General features: G+C 36.1%; 2 protein-coding genes across 2 annotated transcripts; one reads left to right on the top strand and one right to left on the bottom strand.

Moving 5' to 3' along the window:
- Positions 1–3,027: 3,027 nt before the first annotated feature.
- On the top strand, positions 3,028–8,290 carry LOC147278814 (alpha/beta-Hydrolases superfamily protein). The gene is made up of 18 exons (XM_086250449.1): positions 3,028–3,375; positions 3,459–3,646; positions 3,772–3,876; positions 3,976–4,047; positions 4,189–4,336; positions 4,461–4,543; positions 4,964–5,019; positions 5,322–5,458; positions 5,567–5,657; positions 5,758–5,823; positions 5,942–6,164; positions 6,483–6,584; positions 6,837–6,922; positions 7,016–7,138; positions 7,380–7,449; positions 7,541–7,632; positions 7,811–7,915; positions 8,013–8,290. Exons 1-18 carry the CDS (start codon positions 3,062–3,064, stop codon positions 8,124–8,126), a joined length of 2,175 nt encoding a protein of 724 aa, XP_086106575.1. The 5' UTR covers positions 3,028–3,061; the 3' UTR covers positions 8,127–8,290.
- A 1,781-nt stretch (positions 8,291–10,071) lies between these two features.
- On the bottom strand, positions 10,072–11,637 carry AR781 (DUF1645-domain containing protein). Its single transcript, XM_086251502.1, has one exon. The coding sequence runs from the start codon at positions 11,520–11,522 to the stop codon at positions 10,395–10,397; it is 1,128 nt and encodes a 375-aa protein (XP_086107628.1). The 5' UTR covers positions 11,523–11,637; the 3' UTR covers positions 10,072–10,394.
- Between the last annotated feature and the right edge of the window lie 1,457 nt (positions 11,638–13,094).

Below are 13,094 nucleotides of genomic sequence, written 5' to 3'. Positions count from 1 at the left end.
AATATCACTCTAAATTTACTTAATGTAAAATGATCATAAATTTGATACATGTTAGATAACCACTAGCTCCAAAAATTCTATTCTATATGTGGAGAGACACCATGCAAACCAATAAAAAAGTGAGGAATGAAGATCGAACTTAGAACCTCTTGCAAACAAAGATTTAATACTATATTAGACAACTACTAATCTCAAAAGTTTAAGCTGTTAGGAGATAAGCCACCAATATATATCAAAGTTACAATATGGAACCATGATATCGGATCCACTTAATTTGTAACAAGCTCCTAAAGGGAAGGAAGAAAGGAGTTAGGAACTAAGGAGTTAGGAACTAGTTTGGTTGGTCAGTTGGATTGTGTCGTGTAATTGGAATCTTTGAAGTGGGAAAGGGATTTGAGACCCTTCAAGTTGTTTAAGAGTGAAAGGAAATTAATGGGACTAAAGATTGATGTGACAAAGTTTAGTGATGAAAAGAGATGGGGGTTGAATGTGATAAGATAAGGGAGGTCGGACCACACAGATTGTGGGGAAGGGCCATGGGGAGGAAGAAAAAAAATCAAAAAGCATGTAAAAAAGGACTGTGGCAATGCTGGTTTTGCATGTGCCTCTCTGATCATCACATTGGGCATCAATATCACTCCCTTTATGCTTTTGCCAAACCCCATCCTAAATGCTCAATAATTATTGAGGTGCAGCTCATATTTCCCCAAATATTGATCTCCTGTTTATCCATGGAACTTTGCTAGTTTCTGCTTTTGCTGTTGTTAGTGACTATCCCTTTCTCTGCCTCCTTTTAGTTCCTCCCTCTTCTATGTCAGAGACCCAGAACCATTGCTTTCAGAAACCCATGTTAGGAAGCAAAAGCTAGTCATGGAATGAGTGGATTATATAAGTTGTGCAAAGTGGTTTTTTTAGTTTCATGGTCACAACCTCACAGAGAGTCACAGGGTCTGGTTTGTGTTCATCAATGCATATATCCCTTTTGCTCATTTGCAGCGTTAGAATTTTCTTCTCAAAACCAGTAAAAAAATAAAATAAAAAAGCAGAAAATTAGTGACTCAGTTTTAATTACTAGCAACAGATAAACCCCTTTATTTAGGGGTCCACTACATATTTAACAATAAGGTCCAAAGACTCAAAACAGAAGGAGGGTCAGTGTCCAAGATGGGGCTCCTTTGGCCATGATCAATAGAAAAGAAGCAGTACTGTCGGCATCACACCATGAAACCATGATCATTTGACAATATTAAACAGCATCTGTTGTATTATTATTTTATGGTGCCCACAATCTCATACAAAAGTTATAGTTTCTTTTAATAATGTTTTTATGTATATCGGTTGGATTTATATACAGGAAAAAAGACCTCCTATATGTGTAGCCGTGTAGCTATGCTGCTTCTTCTATCTACCACATGTATGGTTGGATAAAAAGCTATGGTCGTTTAAGCATACTTTGGATGCAAGCAAGACTAATAACTTACCTGCAGCAATGGTGGGCTCCATATATATATATATATATGAAATCACCAAAAGGTTTAGTCTGCATTGATGCAACATAAAGCTACAACTAAACATGATCTCACCACTTAGAAGTTAGAGCATTGACAACAAACCAATAATATAGGTGATGGATTGATTTGAGGTCTTGTGGAGCACCATTTTGTATCAATACATGGAGCGTGTGTGAGTAAAAGAGTGATGGATTTATAATAATATGTAGCATTCATTTTTTAATGGGGCATGTTTTATAGGACATCCATATATATATATATATATATTGAAGTGAGACTCATATATTCTGAGACTCACCTCATTGTATGTCTTATATCATACATTAGACTTATCTTGCTTATGATAAGATGGTTAATTCCACTTAAGTACACTTAGGGCACGTTTATTAACATAGAATGAGAGTTGAAAAGAATATGAATAACTCTCATTCCACTCAAATCTTGTGTTTACTTATATTTGAGAATAAAAAAGTAAGTGAGGTTTACTTCAAAATTAGTAATCACACCCCTCTTATTTCAGCAATCACACTTTTTGAGGAGAACTTGGTATTGAACTATTGATTCACATTCCACTTGAAGTCAAAGCTTCATATTAAAGTTACTCTCAAACGTTTTTTTTTTTTGTTACATTTAAGGTAATCGAACCTTGAACCTAACCTATTTCTAACCCTTATCCCACCGACCATGGGCTAATCTCTTTACTCTCAAACTTTTTTAATAACTCTAAAATACCCTATTAAGACAATAAAACTTTTTTAATAACCCTCAAAATTTTAAGTAATTAAACTAGTTTTGATTCAATTCATGACCATTAGTAAATACATGAGTCTGAATCAATTTCACTGTCATTATGATTCCAGATGGTTAGTAAACGGCTTAATGAAAAAGACTCCTCCCCACTCCAATTCCTTCTCTTTTTCATTCTTTTCTCTCCAATTCCTTTCCACTCCCATTTTATGTTAGCAAATGTGCCGGTAAAGTAATTCTATGTGATAGGATTTTGATTTGGTTTATTACTTGATTTCAATAAGAGCACACCTTTTTGAAGAAAAGTTTCCTTAATGTGTTGGTCTCATATAGAGATTAGACAATGTGGAGTACAAGCCATGCACAAACAAGCAAGTGAACATCTCTCTTATCGCTCAATAATTTTTCCAATAATTGATGCAAGATGTAGTCAAGTTAGTCGTTAAATAAGGAATTAACAAAAAATAAGTTATTTATCTATTTAAGTTAAGGCATGGTCCTAAACAAGTATTGCCAATTAAACTTGAAAGGAATGTGTATGTTCTCTGGAGTGGGCTCAAAACCATATCTGGGGCCTTAAAAGACTGGAACCATCTTAGGACTCATAAGGGGCCGGGCCATAGTGGAGTCAGAAGCCCAGAGATTTAGGCCCATTCTTGGCCTTCTAACGTTGAGGGCCCATAGTTTCCCGCCCATTCCAAAAGGCTCCAACGGTGCCCTAAAAAACCGTTTTTTTGGGGGCAATCAGATTTCGGAAGTAGACGTTTTTGGCTTCAAATAAAATATAGATTTTGGAGAGTCAAATGTCTCTCTCGTCATCCATAGCTACTCTCACTCGCTTCTCTACTTCTTCTTCTTCTTCTCCCTTCAATTTCAACCGTATCAGTAAACGACTCATCGCCCGAGTCCCAACCAAAACTCACCACCACCGCCCGAAAATGACTTCTTCTTCTTCTTCTTCGGAACCCAAGCAAGAGAGACTCACAGCTCCTTATGGGTCTTGGAAATCGCCCATCACCGCCGACGTCGTCTCCGGCGCCTCCAAGCGACTCGGCGGCACCGCCGTCGACCCCCTCGGCCGTCTCATCTGGCTGGAGTCACGCCCAGCTGAATCAGGGTATTTCTATCTCTCTATCCATCCATGTATACCTTGCAATCCTTGATGTATTGATTTTGATAGATGATACTTTTGGTGTGTAGACGAGCGGTTCTGGTGAGAGAACCGGAGAGACCGGAGGATGAACCGGTTGATATTACGCCCAAGGACTATGCGGTTCGGACTCTGGCTCAGGAGTACGGAGGTGGCGCCTTCAGCGTTTCAGGGGATACACTCATTTTCTCCAATTACAAGGATCAACGCCTTTACAAGCAGTCTATAAGTTCCTCTGGTAACATTCTCATTGCTTATTATGCTTGTTGTTCTTCAAATTTTAACAAGCAAACTTGTGTGAATGTTTAATTGAAAGCTGTTGGTGACTGATATTGCTGTTTTGGCCATCTGGGTGTCGATCAGATTCTTCACCTTCACCACTCACTCCGGATTATGGTGGACCAGTTGTTAGTTATGCTGATGGGGTGTTTGATGCACGGTTTAACCGTTATGTCACTGTACAGGAAGGTATGTTGTTTAATAGTTAATTAGTATAGAGCAAGTTCTTCTGGTTTTCATTTCTATATAAGGCATTTATGTTTCAATCCAATTCTCATATTTTTGTAGATCGTCGCAAAAGCAGCACTAATTCAATCACGACAATTGTAACAGTTGGGCTTGATGGCAAGGACATTCGGGGTAAGAGTTTGTTAAAAACCCATGTCTTGCTTTACATTCCAGTGCATAGTATATGTCAAACACTAAAATTATTATGGTACTTTTACTACTATTTATTGAGGAGTGGTCTTAATTCTTAATGTGGTGCCATGTGATATCCAGAACCAGAAATACTAGTGGGTGGAAGTGACTTCTATGCCTTCCCGCGTCTGGATCCCAAAGGTGAACGATTGGCATGGATTGAATGGTGCCATCCTAACATGCCATGGGATAGGGCTCAACTTTGGGTTGGGTATATATCAGAGAATGGGTAAGAAAATTTCTTTTCATGAAGACATTGCTCATCTTCAGTATTTGCATCCCAAAATTATCTTTCCAAGATAAATTAGGTCACCACTGAAGAGTGAAAATACTTTATTGCTTATTTCATGCAGAGAAGTCTATAAACGAATCTGTGTTTCTGGCTCTGATCCTACAATCCAGGAGTCTCCAATTGAACCCAAGTGGTCTTCTAAAGGTGCTTTTTCGTTATCATGCTAATTAGATAGACTATACTTGATTGACTACAAGTATCTGGTATTTCTACTATCGGGCAGAAGTTATATGTGCATCCCTTTGGAAAAGGGGAACTCATTTTATCTTTGGGAAGTAATGGTAGGATCAACAATCTTGAATTCCCATACAACATCAATTCAAGATCAGATTTCCATGACTAATTCTTGGCTTTTTTTTTCTATTCACAATAGAATACCTCAAGTTATCTGCTGTATCAGATTCGGTCAATTTCTTTCAGTCCTTTTGTTTATTTCATATAATCGTTTCATGTATTACATGTTCAATGGTTGCTATTAATCTAGTTAAAAAAATGTTGAACCGTCAGTCCTTCAGTTGCTTCATGCTGTGGTATGCTTTAATTAGTTATGCTTGAACTGTGCAGGGGAACTATTTTTTATTACTGACAGAAAGAGTGGGTATTGGAATCTCTATAAATGGGTAAATTGCGTACTTTAACATTTCTGTTTTGCCTTAATTTATTGCAAATAGTATAAGAACAGTATACTCACCTTAACTTTGCCTGAACATGTTGTCTAGATAGAAAACAGTTTTTTTTTTTTTTATCTCTCTCTGTTTTTTGCTTAATTGGACTGCAGTTTTTTGGCATCAAAGAACAGTATACTCAATTTAATGTTGCTTGAACATGCTGTCTTGTTGGACATCAGTTTTTTGGTGTCAATTGGCATTCATTATCTATATATATGTTTATATTTTTTATTACATTATTTCTTTGGCTACAGGTTGAGTCTAATAATGAAGTCATATCAGTTTATTCCTTGGATGCTGAGTTTTCCAAACCATTATGGGTTTTTGGCATGAATTCTTATGAATTTATTCATAGTAATGAACAAAAAAACGTAATTGCTTGCAGCTATAGGTAAGAACCAGGTTTGGTTGTTTCATTTATCTTGATTTGACTTCTTATTTGTAATCACTAATATATATGCAATTGAGTCTAGTTTAAGTTTTCGATGTTTGCATGTAGGCAGAACGGGAGGTCATATCTTGGAATTCTGGATGATGTTCAGGGCTCATTTTCTCTGCTTAATATTCCTTTTACGGATATGGATAATATTGTACTTCTAAAAACCTTATCCTTGCTAAGTTCCTGTGATAAAGTTGTTAAGTGTCGAACCTGATTATAGACTTATAAAATTTTCATAATTGTCCATGCAGACTTTGGGGATCAATTGCCTATACGTGGAAGGGGCATCAGGAGTGCATCCGTCATCTGTTGCTAAGGTGTGCTTTGATGTCCTATATCATAAAATACATCTTTAAATTGCCAGACAAAGGCTTTTGTTTTGGAAATTGAAACCACTTTGTCTAGTTTCTTTAATCCTTTTTTTTTTTGGTGCAGGTAACTTTAGATGACCATAAATCGAAAGCAGTTGAATTCAAGATTATTTGGTCTTCTTCACCTGATTGTTTAAAATATGAGTCGTACTTTAGTCTACCCGAATTAATTGAATTCCCAACGGAAGTTCCTGGTCAAACTGCCTTTGCTTACTATTACCCACCATCAAATCCAAATTACCAAGCTTCTCAGAATGAAAAGCCTCCGCTGTTATTGAAAAGCCATGGTATGTATGGTTTGAAAATTCATAGTTCTGATTAATAAATTGCCCTCATTGAGCCTCTCGTTTTAAACTAAAGGATTTAATTGTTTATAGTTCTCTATGAGAATTTACATAGATCAGGGAACATATGATAACTTATTGCAGAGGAGATCATTTCATTAAAAATTTACCCACACTAGTAACATTTCAAGTACTCTTATGTACTGCCTTTTGATTAGCTGCCCTTGTTTGTAGTCAGATTTATCTGTTCTCTTGAATGTGTAGATGAACTATTCCTGCAAATAGAATTTGTTATAGCATTGTTTTCTTTGTTTACTGCAGGAGGGCCCACTGCTGAATCACGTGGAATATTAAATCTGAGTGTTCAGTACTGGACTAGTCGTGGTTGGGCATTTGTTGATGTTAACTATGGTGGAAGCACTGGTTTGTTCTTAACCTTATATTATATTTTTATGTTTTTTTTTTCTTTAAATTTCATCTTTATGGGATTTTTTTGTTGTTGCAAATTGATGGTGCTAGTAAGACACCCCCTTGTTCATGAATCCTGAGTTGATTTCAAACTCTATTTATTTATTTATTTTTTTCACATGTGTGGTTCTTAATTGAGTTAGTTTGGCCAGAAAAAGAAATGCCTTTCAAATTACATTCGTTATATCTTAGACAATGGGTTTTAAGGTTATGGCAGAGAATATCGTGAACGGCTGTTGAAGAAATGGGGGATTGTGGATGTAAACGATTGTTGCAGCTGTGCTAAATATCTGGTATTCTTTTATCCTCCTCCCCTTTCCTAAATGGTGGTGTTGAATTTGATAGAACACACATCAATCCATGGTAATATATATTTTGTTATCTAGGTGGATTCTGGAAAGGTAGATGGGGAACAGCTTTGTATTACTGGGGGCTCTGCAGGTGGGTACACAACCTTAGCTGCTCTTGCTTTTAGAGACACCTTCAAGGCCGGAGCTTCCTTGTACGGCGTGAGTGCCTTATTCTATACTTTTAGTTTATTATTCATTTTTTATGGACGACAATATCAGAAGGAACCACTAGGAGATTGTGCAAGAGATTAAAAGAGCTGAACAATTATTCCCTTTTCTGGTGTGATGATATATCATAAACTTCTAGTTGGTGACTGGATTATGTTTCTAGTGGTGACAATTTTTCATACGACCAGGAAAATTGACAATTATTTTGCTTGTCATATTGGTTCATGAACAGGTAGCCGACTTAAACATGTTGAGGGCAGAAACTCACAAATTTGAATCTCATTATATTGATAGTCTTGTTGGTAAGTCAGAAGATGACATTTGATGCATTACTTAGTTCTTTGATTCGTATTGATATCATTTGAAATAGGACCAAATTTTAACTGGTTGCAGGTAGTGAAAAGGATTACTTTGATAGGTCACCAATCAACTTTGCTGATAAATTTTCTTGCCCCATAATCTTATTCCAAGGATTGGAAGACAAGGTAAGCAGCCCTGGCCATTTATTTTTCTTTTTTAAAACTTTTTTATCCCGTCACCGTGTAATAACCAGAGATTGAGAATTCGGCACTAAGGAAATGGGATATTTGTTGATAAAATTGTGGTACTCTTGGGTTTTATGCTCTGCAGGGTTAACTTTGAAAAGTACAATTTATTTTGTAGGTTGTACCCCCAGATCAAGCTCGTAAAATTTACCAAGCTTTGAAGGAAAAGGGTTTGCCTGTTGCTCTTGTGGAGTATGAAGGAGAACAACATGGTTTCCGCAAGGTATTTTCTATTCTAATTTCTATAAAATGTATTTTACAAAGTGAAATGATTGGAAAGAGTAGATTGATCTTATTCTTCTATTATAATTTATACCCAGGCTGAGAACATTAAGTTCACACTGGAACAGCAAATGGTTTTCTTTGCACGTTTAGTTGGACACTTCGAGGTTGCAGATGAGATTACTCCAATCAAAATTGATAATGTCGACTAATAGTAAAGGGGTGCCTCATGCTGGAATCACATTGGTGCCATCTGTTGAGAAGCGGTGGCGAAGACATGTATAGCTTTTTCAAATTATATGTATTGATAATAAAGTTGATGTTGTACAAATCTGGCTAAATTTGTTTTAATCTCGGATCAATCATTTTGAGTTCTCATCTCTTTAATTTGTTTATAAAATTAAAAATATATATATTTTTAACCCTTTTTTTTGGCAATAATTGCTTTATCCAGTTAAAAAATGCAAATCAATTTTGTGAAAGTGATATATTTTTACGCTGGCTTGAAATGCCTAATGTGAAATCTTATAATTATAAGGGTTCATACGAATTAGGCTAAAGAAGGTGGCCTCAATGGCCTTTTCTACTTATCTTTAGGCATAATAGATATTAAGGTATGTTGATTTTAGATACTAAATTATAATGTTTTTTTATTTTAACTACTAAAATATTTATGTCATTTTACTTTAAGTATTAAATTTCAGTTTAGGTACCAATTTTAAAAAATACGATTATATCGAGCTGTGACTGTCTAACAGTCATAACTTTTTTATTGATTTGTTGTTTTTTCAATATTTGCAAGGCTTAAACTTTAATGGTTATATGACTTTATACCCCAAGCCTAAATCAAAAGTATTAAACTCTTAAAAATTTTAAATTTTTATAAATTTGAAACAGTCACAGTTCAATCACAACTGTGGTGACTGTTCGACAGTTACAACTATATAACAAACTGATTTGTGACCTAATTCAAAATGTCTTACTCTAGGTTATTACCTAAACTAAAAAAAATTAGTGTCATGCTGCTTTATTGAAAAACTATTGATATTTGATATTTAATCTTAATTTTCTATAGATATTAATATTATAATTTTATCCTTTTTTTATAGCTTGTATTTTATCCTTTTTTTTTTAATATTAATATTTATGTTAAATCATCAACTGTTTTTTCAAATTTTTTAGTTTGTCCTTGAGTATAATTAAGAAGAAAGAGGGAAGGAGAGGAAAGGAGGCTAACATTGTCGGGGATTTGTTGACCTTGAGGGTGAGAATGGGTTGGTCGGGTTTGTTTGTTTGTTTTTTTTAAGTGTATTTGAATTTGAATTTTAGTTTTTTTTTAATATTTTATAATATAAATTGATAATATTACCCTTTAAATAAACATAAAGGAGAGATCCTATATATATATAATATAGTCAGGAGACCCTATATATCAAATATATAGTTGAAATTTGATATAGAATTTATAGCTGATTTACATAAGATTTGACATCCAACCTTTGGTCTTGCAATGAACCTTTCTCACTTCTAGAAGTTGACAATATTATTGTTCACCGTCCCTTTTATTCTATTAGTACACCCTAAATTTTTTGTTAGCACGCCCTAAAGGAGATATTATAAAACTAGAGTTAAAACTGAGTTGGTTCGTGTTCTATCTAGAATATCTAGTTGTTCTGCACTTCTGCCAATGTTTCATAGACATCCATTGCGACTTGCGAACATTTTAATCACTCCCAAAATAAAAAATTAAATGAAAAATTGATGGCAGTTGTCTTATACTTCTATCATGGCGTGTTGACCATATGAATTAGGATAACCAAATACGATCGAAGTCAATTAACCAAAGATGAATTAGGGTTAACGTTAAATTTTCCTAATCTCTTTTACTTGTGTATTACGCGACGTTAGGTGCTGTCTGTCCTTATAAACTCTTCTTCGGTTAGTTTATTGTTTTGGAGTGGAGGTATTACATACTCATCTTAATCAATTGCGTATGGAGGATGGTTTGAGGTCCCTATCAAAGTGATCCATAAATTCTTACATACAATTCATTTTTCATATTTGAATCGTCACGATTATTTCAGTAGTTTTGTAAACAAGAAACTGTATATAAGATTTTGTTTTAATAATCTAAAGAAAATAGACTACAATATAAGATTGTAAAAGCCTCATCTTATATTCTTTTCTAATTTTGAAAGGAGAAAGAAATTATATAGACAATTGGATATAGGAATTTGATAATGTAAGCTTTCGGTATATTCTTACAATTACAAACGTAATATGAAAGAAAGAATGTGTATGCAGTAATGGGGGCAATCATGCTTGACTTTTAAAGTTTCTCACTGCGCACCACCATGAACCAACCACACTCTTCTCAAGTATGAATTCTACACTCCTAACAACAAATAATAAAAGACTTTACAACAAAAATACAAAATATTCTGAACAATGAATTAATCAATATTGGGACATTAAAGCATTCAAGATCGTGAAAGAGAGCCGAAGCCATTGGCAAGGGCACTGACAGCTGGATTGAAGGCCAAGCGGCCCAAAATGCCCTGCTTGTAGGGCAAAAAGGTCTTTTTCTTCATGTCCTCGGACACTGCTTTGTTGACAGTGTAATGCAACTCGTGGGCCGAAACCGGGCCTCTCCTCCTGGAGCTCGAACCCGAGGCTGGGCTGTCTATGGACCTGAAGCTCGAGCTCGCGCTCTTCATTTCTTCGCTTTTCCTGAACAGTGTCGCGTACTTCCTGAATGGATCCTTGTCTGTTGCTCGTCCTTCTGATGCGCTCCGAAACAGCAGAAAATCTCTCAGCCTCCATTTTCTCGATGACGTCGTCGGATTACAAGCTGTAGTTACAGATAATGGAGCTGGAGCTTTGGGCGCCAACTGTTTGTTGTTTTGCCTCTGTGACACCGCCTGTTGTTGCTGTTGTTGCTGTTGTTGTATTTGTTCATCTTCTTCCCATTGATACTCGGCAACCCTCAAAGGGGACATCGATCTCGCTGCTCTACGACCCGAAATCGAGGACGACGAGGTTGGAGGAGCTCTGTCTCTTCCTCTAGTTTGATGGTCAGCTCCCGAAACGCTTCGGGTGTTTCGGGTCGACGACGACCCGAATGAATGATTATCTTTATCCCGTTTACTCCGTCGAGGCGAAAGGACTTGACGTAGAAACGATGGGCTTCTGGGGGCGGTGGGTTTGGTGACTTTGGGACCCACTTGCGGCGGAGGTGGAGGCGTAAAAGGTCGTAAAACGCCGCCGTCGAAAAGCTCTTCGGCTGAGAGAGAAGTTCGCTCTACCTCCTCGCCAACATCAAACGCAAAGTCGTCCTCAAACTTGGGCTTATTAGACGATTTGGGTGATTTGGGCTTAGACGCAAAGTAGTCTTCATCATCATTATCTTCCCAGTTAGTGATGGTGTTGAACTCATCGAACTCTCTGTAAAACTCGGAGATGCGAGATGGGCTGGTGGGTGCACTGACAAAGTTGTAGTTGTAGTCGCCGAAGCGTCTTGGGGTGGAAGGGGCAGTGATGCAAGGGGAAGATCGAGCGCTGTTGAAGTCGAAATCCATGGTGGGTCTGGTTGGTATCACCACCTCCATGATCGATGGATCGACCTTGTTTAAAATGCTTGCTTGCTTGCTTGTTGTGATAGTGTTGAGGCGAGTTTCAAAGTTTGGTTTGGGAAGAGAGACAGATTGAAAAATGAGATGACAGAGTGAATATTATTTATATATAAAGTGAAGGGGGATGAGGGAGAGGAAGGAACAGAGAAATGAGGAAAGGTAGAGATTGTTGACCATCAACAACATTAGGAGCCGCCTTCTAATACTTTCAAGCTAATGATGCCGTTGCTTTCTATTATTACTTGCGCTATAAACACATTCATTTCAATCCCCCTCACATCACAATTGTTAATCATACTTTCCATTTTTGTTTTTTACGGTATGAGTTGTCCTTCATGTAGAGGCCAGATAGTAGACGCGGACCTACCAAATATCAATTTTACAATACCAACTAGCTATTGATTCTATGGTATTATTCTTCCAAATATTAGGAAAGGTTCTATGTTTGAATTTCTCATTCCCCAAATGAGAAAACATGCCATTTACAATTGTATATTAAGGTACAATTCATCTTTTAATTGGGCTTGTATTCGTATGTTATACGATTACATTCAATGACTCAGTCTAAAGTTTAGTATAAAAAATAAATTATTTTGTATGTTACATCAGCGAATTCAACCTTTTAATTTAAACTTTTGTGTGAATATATAAGCATATCTAACTGTTTAATCTAAATCCTAGCATGAACAACCAAACTGACATCGTATTCAAGGATTGAAAAAACAGTCTCATTAGCATACGTAAATTTATAAAGTGATGGCGCAATGAATGTCATCACCAATTTCACCTGTGGCTTTTCCTCCAAGCTTGGTTTGAACTTTGAACACACAAGCATGCAGTCAACGGAGTGGGTTGCCTCACCTGAGATGTGTCACTAATAATGGCTATGAGTTTGGTATGTACTTACAAAGTTCAACCGAGACAACAAGAATAAATGATAACATGGGGCACATGACTAGGATTTGGTTGCTTGTGAATTATATGGAAAACACGTAATAGGAATTTGTTTGGAGTTTTTTTTTTTTTTTAATCCTAGCCTGTTGGGTGCGAGCTGATGATAAAGAAGTAAATTTAAGGCAAAAGGAAAGTCATGCATAATGAACATAATGGGTACCCAGTCTTTTGGACACAATGTAGTGGAGGTATTGTTATCCTAACAACAAAATAATTACGTTTAATTAATTACATTTTATACGTATTCTTTATTTTTAGGTAAGGACTGGTATGGGGGTCTTGTAACAACAGTTACTCCTACACCTAAAATTCTAAATTCGAATCCCATCTAAACCCATATGAAGCATATAATTAATCTGTTTGATTTTGATGCCCATTTACTTGAAAGATCTGCTCGAATAAATTATGCTACATGCATGAGTTAAATTAAAACTTAATTAATAGCTATGGCTTGGAATATCAGATGGCTATAAAATTCTATTTTTGGAAGGTCTTAGATTGATGGTTAACAAACGTGCGTAAAATCAATGTTAGATTGATTCATGACTTCTAGAATTTAAAGCATAATTTTTTTTTTTTTGAATTAAAAGCTTA

Source organism: Dryas octopetala, chromosome 7 (assembly GCF_963921425.1).
Source record: "Dryas octopetala chromosome 7, drDryOcto1.1, whole genome shotgun sequence".
NCBI classification, from domain to species: Eukaryota; Viridiplantae; Streptophyta; class Magnoliopsida; order Rosales; family Rosaceae; genus Dryas; species Dryas octopetala.
The sequence above is the reverse complement of the archived record's forward strand: the minus strand, read 5'-3'. Positions and strand labels throughout refer to the sequence as shown.